Source organism: Musa acuminata, chromosome BXJ3-3 (assembly GCF_036884655.1).
Source record: "Musa acuminata AAA Group cultivar baxijiao chromosome BXJ3-3, Cavendish_Baxijiao_AAA, whole genome shotgun sequence".
Lineage (NCBI taxonomy): Eukaryota > Viridiplantae > Streptophyta > Magnoliopsida > Zingiberales > Musaceae > Musa > Musa acuminata.
The window spans coordinates 10,647,998-10,658,975 of NC_088351.1; the positions used below are offsets into that span (position 1 = coordinate 10,647,998).

Below are 10,978 nucleotides of genomic sequence, written 5' to 3' on the forward strand. Positions count from 1 at the left end.
AACAATAGTGACCACTCACCAATGAGATGAACGAAGACAATACAGAACTTATTGAGGAAACATTAATGGACAGAAAACGATCGCTCAACATTTGCATCAATATCGACACATATACAAAATAAGAGAGGTCCACCACCACCGATGCCAACAATGTCATCGTCCACCACCAAACATTAAAATTATCTTTTTATCTTTTATTTTTATTTTTTCATCAATAAATAAACCTAATTATTTTACTTTAGTAACTATAAAATATCAATACAATATTTTAAAACATAACGACTAAAACACTAAAAATAACTAACTACAAAAAATAATTTACAATTAACCCCTTGAATTATGTACTAATGATTTGGTAATAAAACGATGGCAGCACCAGATGTCACAACCCTGCCACACTTATCATCGATGAGTCAATAAATTTCAAGTACAAGTTTGGCGCACATTAACCTCGATAGCAAACTCTGCAAGCAACCAACAATGGATTTATTTGTTTCAGAGTTTTTAACAGGCTTCTCGCCCAAATTCGCCTGCAACGTATGCCCATCGGATGTCCCTGAAACTAAACTTTCGAAGCAAAGCAGCTTGCAACTATCTTGCCTGTAGGAGTTCATCGCTCCCATCACAGGACACAAAAACAACCTCCTCATTGCACATGGACACAATGCGATGATTGTTGCATGACAACTGGCCAGGCACAGTGCACTGTCGGGGATATGCAACTCTTAGTGTACATGGGAAAGATTTAGTGTGCTACATATCAGTAAACAAGTCTTCACATGTCAGAGACCGACCATAGATACGCTTCTCGCTCTGTGGCTCGCTTCTCATTCTGCCTCTTGAACAATTCCTTCTCGAATCCTTCAACCACCAGCAAAAGCAAAACATATATACTTGCTTAACTGCAAGATGTTTATGTTCATTGACTGCTATAACAACACGACAATTGATGCAATGAGTTTTAGAAAGGAAGCGGAATGATGGAAAGGTTATCAAATGGGAGGCAAGATGAGTGTGTTTCAATCATCAGATTGCAGAAAGGTCATCCTCCAGTCTTGCGCTCAAAATTGATGAACCTACTAGACAACTCAACAGAAGCATTTTTGTTGATCTGACTAGCATAGAAAAGAAAATTCTAAAATTATAGGTTCAAACAACTGGAAGAAAATAAAGTCATAATCTAACTATGCATATTAAATGAGAAAATAATGGCACTCTATCAAATGAAGGTGATAAAGGCACACAACAAGAAATCATCATGCGCTACATTGTGACTGGGATGTAATAAAAAAAACAACTGATCAGGAAGAAAAAATAAATAGAAAGTAAAAAAGGGGGAGAAATCAAGACTAACATACCATTACTACGATCTACTCCATCCCAATGCCGACCAGGCTTGGTCCCATAACGATTTGGGGGAAAATCTATTCCTCGTTTTAGCCAGCTGTGACTGGGAATTGTCTGAGGGATTATAAATCCAGACTCCTTCATTTTCTCATTGTCACCAAAATCTTCCAAAATTAGGTCTGAGCTCTTCCTCTAAACCATACACATAAGAAAAAATTTCAGTTCAGTGTCACCATCTGGTAATAAATGTTCTCGCTCTAGATTTTATGCATACCTTGACCACATGTGCCATTGGATCACCCCATCTAATCCTCTCCTTTAACATTTTATCAAGCTCGGGATCATCCCTGATAGCAGATATAAGCAAATGAATAACATTTCATAGATAATCCTATATGCAGGATATACGAAAGTTCACATGAACAAGAGTTTTTTATCAGCAAAAAATTTAACAATACAATGAATAAAGCATCCAGCTTAATGCAAGAAAAGCTATTCATCACTTAGGGCATATGCTAAATGCATGTGAAAGTGAGGGCTCTGTTTACACAAATATATAAAACATACAAGAAACAACTAGCCATCTCATCCTACCTATTTCATAATGCTTAAACAATGTCAAAGAAAACATGCCATGCTCGATGAAGGAATTAGATAAGAACTTTTGAATCTCTAACCATGGCACTAAAATTACAAATCATGGGGTAATAATTGTTGACATTGCAAATGGGAAAAATTGCGAACACATGAGCCACAAGTGAAATCAATCCGCTAGATTAACTTGGCTCGACTACCAGCTCACTCCACAAAGGCAGCCACATAAGTGGCATATATGTGGTGTTATTTATTGGCTGCATCCACACATGTAAGCACAAGCCACATCTTAGAATTACAAATACACGTCATCAAGTTCTATACAAAAATTGTCACTAATTATTATTTAGAATTTAATAAATATTCTAATCTGAATAAAACATTTGAAATTCAAGCAGCCTATTATCTCAACTCCTTCTCAAACGCTGTACTGCAGTGTGTTTTCCTGACAGTATCTACAAATCATTCCTATAACCACATTCTCATTAATTTAAAACAGTTTATTTGATCAACAAACTAACAAAATTACAACACAATCAATGACACCATTAAGTACTTTATTGATGCAAGTTTTTAGATTCTCCCTGAACATGCTAACAAAAGCAAATAGTTTATATTGACATGTAAAACATGGAAGAAACCATTCCAACATAATTTAGTGATCATGACAAAAACAGACAATCAAAAGCAAGTGAATCGTATATTTCCTTTCAATATCAAATTCATAATACAAAGAAATCATCCTATGCATGAGTAACTATGAACAATCTTGTGTGAGTAAGATGAACATACCTTGTACGAGCAAAAGGTTTCTCTCTCTCAAGTTCTAACTCTTTTGCATTAGCTTCAGCTTCTCGCTTCTGTGCTAAGCCTTTACCCCATTCCAACTTTTTTTCCTAAATATGCATAAAAAGATATTAAGTTCAAAAAACAGGCACAAAAGGAAGTGCCACTTGCAATATTGCGAAAGACCATATAAGTGAAGGAAAGTAAATACTTAAATTCAGCAAGAAACAATAGAAGTAGCCCAGCAAATAAAAGAAATAACCATCTAGCATCAATAAGAAGCAATCATATGACAGAAACTGAATCTGAAATGAACTCCGAATTTTCGTAAGAAACAGAATGAGCAGATAGCATTACCAAATCATATAAAAGGTAACAATGCTAATGCACATTACATCATATTTAATTGGCTGAAAACATTTCATCATTACTACTGTTTGGATAACCCAGATACATGACACTCACTGATAGGGGATAAAGTTTATGGGCTTTCTGATCATTGTAGCCAAATTAACATACATCTTTGGCCACACTATAAGTCATATAAATAGATGATGTACTTGTGATTTAACTATGTATATCTCTTGACCAAAGGATATAATTAGTTTAGTTCCTTGTTTAAACTACACCAGTGTTTTAAAAAGCGCTAGGTGCCAAGAGGCGCCAATGCCCTAGTGGGTGATTTGATTAGTTGATTCAATCAAACCAACTAAGCTACTGCTCAACTGCATCAGTGTTAACCATCTGGTTTGGTTAATTTGCTTCAACTGGGTGCTCGCTCAAGGCGCCCGAGTTCTGGTGAGCGCCTAAGCGACGCTTCACTGAAGAACATCGTCCGAGTATTGTGCAAGGCACTCAGGCCTCACCTCCCCTCACCCAAGCGCCTTTTTAAATCACTGAACATTTTCTTTTTTAACTCGGATTATTATTGAAGATAACAAAAACTGAAATGTGAGAATATTGTTTCGTCACTTCATCCAACTAACCATTTGTATTTATTCTTCCATTTTACTTTTTTTGGCCTGTATGACAAATCTCAACCAACATAACTGGGAAGGCATGCATTTCCCATCAAAAATTTCCCCCTGTTTCACAGCAGTAAGATAGCATTCTTTGCCTCTTGTGGTTTTAAAAGTAACAGTAAACACTAAAAACATGTCTTCAACTTCTAATCATGTTTCCCATTGATGCACACCTCTGGACACTCAGATCCTCATTGAAGTAACCAAACACAACTGGCATTTACCTTTATTAAGGTCAATATATCAACATGACTTCTACTATTATGAATTCTATTGAGTATATGGAAACTCTATACTACTAAGGTCCATTTGAATGATTCTGTTGTAAGTATTTTATTTTGTTAACTTCCAACAGTGTTAAGGCGCATAATGAAGTGATTATTTAATGACCAAGGAGATCAGTTGTCTACTATGTTTTCTTGAACCACCTTCCATTGGTGCAATGACACTCCTACAAGTGTCATTTGGTACCTACCAATTAATAAGTTCGTCATCTGAATAAGCAGCAGAAGAGAGGAACTGTAGAAAAAGCTTAAGCCACATGGTAAATTGTTGGCTACTAAATTATCTATACCTTTGACAAATGACAAAGGAAGCATTTTGTACTTAGGAAACTTTGAAAAAAGAGAAGAGGGAGGATAACACAACCAGTAACACTTGCAAGGTGCCTTTCTGGATATCTTCTATTCATACATTATGCCTCAGATCCTTATACCAATTACCAAGTATACATTTTTTGTGTCTTAGTGATCCACTACCTAACCATATCCTTGCTTGGTCCAGTAAAAACCAGTTGGTATGGTGAAACCATGATCTCCAACCAAAAAAAAAGTAAAAACATATCTCTGGGTGAGTGCCTAAAATGCACATAAAACAAAACAAAGAAACAAAAAGATAAAATACTCTCCAAAAACAACCATGAAATGCAAACAGGTACCTTAGGCTTCTCTTTTTCCTGTGTCTTCAACATCTCCTCCTTTGAAATACGTTTTCCTACAGAAATATTTCCAATCATTCAACATCATGCAAACCTCTGTGATTTCAATAAGCAACATATTCTGAACTCCCAAATGCTGCTAAAAATCAATTCAAATATCATGATTGGGGAAGAGAAACTAACCTTCCTTGTCACGAAATACTGGCTCTGCACCTCTGCCACTCAAAAAGGGATCCATAGAAGCAAACCTGGAAGCAAAATTTACTAAACGTGTCAGCAATATTGTCAGAAGAATTCATGTGCTGAATAAAGACTCAGATGTATCAGATCGAACTTGCAAGGTAATATTGCCATTCTTAATTTGAAGTTCTCATGGTTCAATAATCACCTAGACGTATCCTCTTTCTTCTTCTTTTCGATCTCTTCTTTAATTTCTTTAGCCGAAAACAATCCAGCCCTTCTTGACTCCTTTGCAGAAGGTGCCTCCTTTCTGCTCTTCCTTGGTGGAGAAAGGTCAGCCACAGGGGAACTCTGACGTCTAATAGCTTCAGGTGACTGTGGATGAATCCGCCGTGGTGGAGAAAGGTCATCAGACAGGCACTTACTGCTTTTTCTTGGGGGAGAAAGATCTGCATCGTCAGAAGCTCGTGGGCCCCCGGCACCTGGGGAAAGGCGACGGGTCCGACGTGGTAGGGACATGTCAGGGGACGAAACCCTCTGACGCCTCCTTGGAGGAGAAAGGTCGACCGGATCTTGTTGGCGGCTAGATACCTTCGGATCATCGGACAGGTCCTTTTGGCTTCTCCTGGGGGGAGAAAGATCGGGGACAGGGCTATGGGTCCGTCTGGTTCTTCTTGGCGGGGAATTATCATCGCGCGACCGTCTCCAAGGTGACGAAATATCAGCTGTTCCATCACCAGCAACCGCTTTCTCAGGTTCCGGGGATGGTGTGTCTGCACGCCTCTGCCGTGGCGGGGAGAGATCCGAGTTTTGAGAACCCGAAGGCTTCTCCTTGGGCTCTGGAGAAGGCGTGTCGAACCGTGCACGGCCTTGACGCGGCGGGCAAATATCACGGCCGATTGCCGCAGACTTCGAAGTCTTCGATGGGTCCGAGATCGAGACCCAACCGCTCCCATCTTCCGAAATGGCGTGGTAGGGCTTCCGTGCTCGAATCGCGTCCAACCTCTTCATTCGTTTGACCTCGATATCCTCCTCGATTTGGGGTTTTTCATCGCCTACACCCAAAAATCCCAACCCATAAAAAGACAAGAATCAAATATAAGAAAAACAAAGGTTCGAATTAGAGATGATACATCATTTCCTAGGTTTACCAGAAGGCTCGGACTCTTCTTGTTCAATCTGGACGGGCTTTTGCCACACGGGGTCTTCGTCCACTACAAGAATGCCTCCAACCGTACGGGACTGGGGCTTGTCCTTCTTCTTCTTGTTTCTCTTTTTCTTCTGGTCGTCGGCGCCGGTTTCGTACCGCCTGAGGTAATCTTTGAGGGAGAGCGCAGAAGACTTCGAGGTGGGCACGGCCGCCATTCGAGCCGAGACAGAGAGGGCTTTGGATCTGGGGAACAAGCAAAGAACAAGATCTCAACCAGGGGCTATGCGAGAGGAAACCCCAATCGTGGATGAGGGCGGAGCTCCAACGACATGGATGGTGCTTCGAATTTGGTAAGGGGGCATCAAATTACCTCGGACTTAAGTCGGCTGCGTTCTTAACTGATTAACGGGTAGGAGATGACCGACCCGACCCGTTATCGGATCCTATCATAATCGAATGTGGATCGCAACTATGTCTGCCCAATTAAACACCGGTCTTAACCGGATCAAAATTGAATCGGCCTACATTATAGACCGGATCCGCCTAGACCGGTCCGTATTTTAGACCCCAAATTCTGGACATGGATCTTTTCTTTAGATCCAATTTCTCGATCATAGTGATCGATAGGTCCGAGAAAGAAATCGAAACCTTTCTCCCTTCTCACGGTAAAATCTAATCCCCGATCTCTCCTCCCCCATCGCCGTTGGCATCGCGACGGTGCACCACGATGAGGCAAGAATTAGGCTATGTTTCGGTTTTCATGTTTAAATCGAAGGCAAATAAATGTTTGAAGAAACTTGTTGATTTTGATTGGTGGGATTCCGATTTTAGAATCGACGATTTCGATTTCAAATTTTTGAAGAGCAAACTCAAATCAAATTTGATTGCCAAGTGATTTCGGTTTCAGATGTTTGGAGAACAAACTTATTGGTTTCATTCTAATTTCTTATGTATATATTTTTTAAAAAAATAATTTTAAATTAAAAATAGTTTTAAATAGTAAAATATTTATTTTTTATTTGAAAATTTTGATTAAAGTTTCACTTTGAAAAGTGGATGTATTATAAATTTTTTAGAAATTTATTTTTTATTTTTTAAATTATAAAAATAAAATACTTATAAAAATATTCGTCGTAACATTTACAATATGTGTGTGACCTTCTAGGCCTAATATCGAGCTAGTCGTGAGACATACCAGTCAGAACTCCTTCTAAATAAGTGAATTATTATCTCTATAATAATTCACTCGACTATTTGGGAAATCTAGGGGTGACATCACATGCACAGTGGAAAAATAGAAAATAAAAACTCTAAACTTCCCAAAAAGGTGTTCGTTTTAGTGCGAAGATTGATCCACAAAAACCTATGAAACTTAAATCCAGAGATAGTTGTATTACCTAAGAAGATCGTATATCCCTGAATTACTCCAAATTTGTAAAAGAGGATGAAGGAGGTCAAGCATCCTCCTCTTAGCGATCAATAAGATAGGGGCTCCGATGAATATCTCAAATCTGAACATCCACTTATCGCAATGCCTACCGTATATGTGTGACCCTCTAGGCCCAATATAAAGCTGGCCATGAATTATACCTATTAGAACTCTTTTTAGCTTAATGAATTATTATCTCCATAATAGTTCACTTGACTCATTAACAATTATTATAAAGCATTAATAAAATATTTTTTGGCATGTCATTAGTTCATTGGTGCTTCATCCAATCCTTCGGCGCATTGTCCTCTTTTGCAACCTTTTACCTAATCGGCATGTTGACCTCCGCAATTTTGATCTCCTTGGCGTAATGTCCACTCTTTTAGGCCCTATGCCCGAACTTATGGCACAAAGCCTTCTGCTGATACATCAACCGATTCTCCGGCTCGACATCCAATCTTTTGACATATTTCACTCCGGCCCAATATTGATTCTGCATACTTTAATTGTCTTTTCATGATTGAAGCTAGTCCTACGTTTAGATCATAAACTCTATCAATTAGTTTCATCATCAAAATCCGAGATTCAACATAATGATGGAAGGCCACGTGGGTCAATCTAATTACCTCACGTTTACCGACTTAATATTATAGAGAGAGGATTTTGATTTGGTCTCCTAATCACACATATACATATTTAATATATATGTATATCGCATACAAATGTATATACATATCTAGTAGGTGTATAGTCAATCATACGTCATATGAGCAATCACATCAGATGCTCATGAACCACAGCTTAATTGATCAGGCTCGAGCTAGTGGGCTTATTCACTCACATCACGATCTATATGTGTAATGGCGTATCTCCATGCCCTGTGATCCTCTATCTCATCATCATTGGTTCCATCGGCATCTCTGGGCATCTCCATGTGTCTTAATCATCGGCCTTATGGGTCTCGTCGTCACTCCATGCTCCCACCACGCCTCCTCGTGTAATCATAACATAATCACAAGTATGCATACCTAACAATAAATGAGAAAAAATGGGGGCTCATAGGCCTCAATAATAATAATAATAATCACATCACATATATACATCATATCATACGGTCCATGACCATCTGTTTACATTATACATCATATGTATATATCATTATATAAGACTACTAGATAAATAATAATAGTTAATTAAATCTTTTAATTAAGTAATATTTTTTCTAAAATTCAGGATATATAGGGATTTTTTGATTTATGAAGGGTGTTTATGTAATTTGGATAGAAAGGACAAACATTGAAATTTCTAAAATCGAGAGGGGTAAAATTATCTGTTGTCTAAAAACCTACCCCTCTTGCGTTGCGACCGTTGCCACCTGTCGGCCACCGCCTCTACCCATAGGTGGCTTGCCCATGGGCGTTGGGCTTGTAGGCGCCACCCTTGTGGTAGCGTGGCGATATAATCGTCACCTTTCAAGCAATTGCCATCTTACGCATAGGCCACCACATTATCCAAGGGCGGCCACCTCTGCGTGCAGGCAGCCTGCTAACGGGCGTCACCCCTGCATGCAAGCTGCTTGCCTATGGGTAGATGGTCGTCGACCGCCTGCAACCCCTGCCCATAGGTAGCCTACTGTAGGGCTACAAGCAGCCTTTGGCCAACTTATGAGGGCAGCAATAGTTACTGCACTTTCTCGCCTTTTGCATCAACAATTTTGATGTCAAAAGCCTTTCTAAAACACAATACATACAATTTAAAAATCAATCTTTCACACGAACTAACCTAGCTCTGATACCACTATTGGAAAATCTTAGGGCGACATTAGAGGAATAGAAAGGAAGATCTTATATTTTTACAAAAAAGATTTTATCGTTATGCGAATATTGGTGTGCAAAACTCACGAAACTAAAAACCAAGCATATTAAGGGGTGTGTCCCCTAAGGAGATCGTATATCCCTGAAATCCTATAGATCTGTGGGAGAGGATGAGGGAGGTCAAGTGTCCTCCTCTCTAACGGTGATCCACATAGTAGGAGCTGCAAAGATGCTTATCAAATTACTGTCCAAATCTCATTGCTACGCGCACCTTGTAATTAAGAAGGTGCCAGTTCTTCTTGTTGTCCACATGCCCCAAATAGAGGTTGTTGGTTGAGGAGGAGAAGGAGAGAGGAGAATAGGAGATGACAGCCAAAAGAGGTTCTAGCCTATGACCTTTTGGTTCCCTCCTATTTATAGAGGCCCCCTATCAACTTAACCCTAATGAATCCTACCATATTGGGTATTGGATCTCTATCCAACTATCCAAGCATCTTAGATTAGTAAGTCTCTACTTAATAATCTCTTATTAACTCTAATTGGATATCATCCATATGATCCTATCCATAGGATCTAATAATTTAGGGGTTTATTGGATATCCAATAAGAAAGGGGCTCCAACGGATATCTCATATCTGAACATATACTTGTCGAAACACCAACTATATGTGTGTGATTCTATAGGCCAATATCGAGTTGGTTGTAAGTCATACATATTAGAACTTCTTATGGATTAGTGAATTATTATCCCCATAATAATTTACTTGACTTATCGACTATGGATGTACTAGGTCATTACGTCGTAGTTCCCAGACAATACAGGGGAATATAATCCATTGGACTTGTTTATCATTAGTTATTATATATTTATAGTCCATCATCCATCTAATATCCCAAAGCTTATTTACTGGGCATGGTGCTATCAAGCTCATAAGAAATATACTCAAGTCTTACTCTAATCAGATTCTCTTAGAGAACTCTTTCTCTCTTAATCCGAATGACCCTAGATAGGGATTTGCTTAAGCGAAAACACATGAGATATTCTTTTCATGATATTGAGAGTGGATAATCCTCTTTCGATACTCAATAGCCCTCGTAAGGTCGGCTACCACTCCCGATGACCAGTTATGCTAGATTTGGAACTTTTAGGTCTATAAGTTCGATATCAAAGAGTGGAGTACTCATACAGAATATCTTTGGTGTCTCAAGTCTAAGGATCAAATATACTATTGGGACGATGAAATCGATGTTTGACAATGAGGTATCATCAACCATCTAGTATTCCGTGAGCGGATCAATTAGTGAACTCATTCTTTAATAAGCACCTACGCGATACCCCTAGTGTCCCTATACGAGCAGCTATGAGACCAGCCACATCTATTATATGGATGAGTATACAACACACTAATCTATCTGGTCATCTCAATGTCCCTCTAGAGTGACCTATGACTAGGATTATTTAGGTTCTGTGTTTAAGGACGAATCGGTCTCATTATCGTGATCTTATCATGATCCAATTTTTATTGTATAGATCCATGGACATCACAATATATGTAATAGACAATATAAAGTAAAAAAAATATCAAATAAATAATAAGAAAAAAGAGTATGTATCATATCATAGGTGTTATCACTCATATAATTGACTTGCAAGACATCTTTGACTAGTAAATTAGAGATAGACTCTAAAATTTTATAAATAATAAAAAGTTATAGAAA

General features: G+C 38.6%; 1 protein-coding gene across 1 annotated transcript; it reads right to left on the bottom strand.

The window, feature by feature from the left end:
• Window positions 1-380: 380 nt before the first annotated feature.
• LOC135632872 (uncharacterized) lies at window positions 381-6,390 on the bottom strand. The gene is made up of 8 exons (XM_065141710.1): window positions 6,018-6,390; window positions 5,075-5,921; window positions 4,870-4,934; window positions 4,687-4,742; window positions 2,734-2,837; window positions 1,622-1,694; window positions 1,359-1,539; window positions 381-861 (listed from the first exon to the last, which is right to left on the bottom strand). The coding sequence occupies exons 1-8, from the start codon at window positions 6,229-6,231 to the stop codon at window positions 776-778; spliced, it is 1,626 nt and encodes a 541-aa protein (XP_064997782.1). The 5' UTR covers window positions 6,232-6,390; the 3' UTR covers window positions 381-775.
• Window positions 6,391-10,978: the final 4,588 nt, after the last annotated feature.

Excerpts from the sequence above, each read along its gene's own strand:
- LOC135632872 (XM_065141710.1), bottom strand. The coding sequence starts at position 6,231 with ATGGCGGCCGTGCCCACCTCGAAGTCTTCTGCGCTCTCCCTCAAAGAT. Across the intron at positions 4,935-5,074 it reads AAGAAAGAGGATACGTCTAG|GTTTGCTTCTATGGATCCCT; the intron begins GTGATTATTGAA and ends TTTTGCTTCCAG. Across the intron at positions 2,838-4,686 it reads AGGAAAAAGAGAAGCCTAAG|GAAAAAAAGTTGGAATGGGG; the intron begins GTACCTGTTTGC and ends ATGCATATTTAG.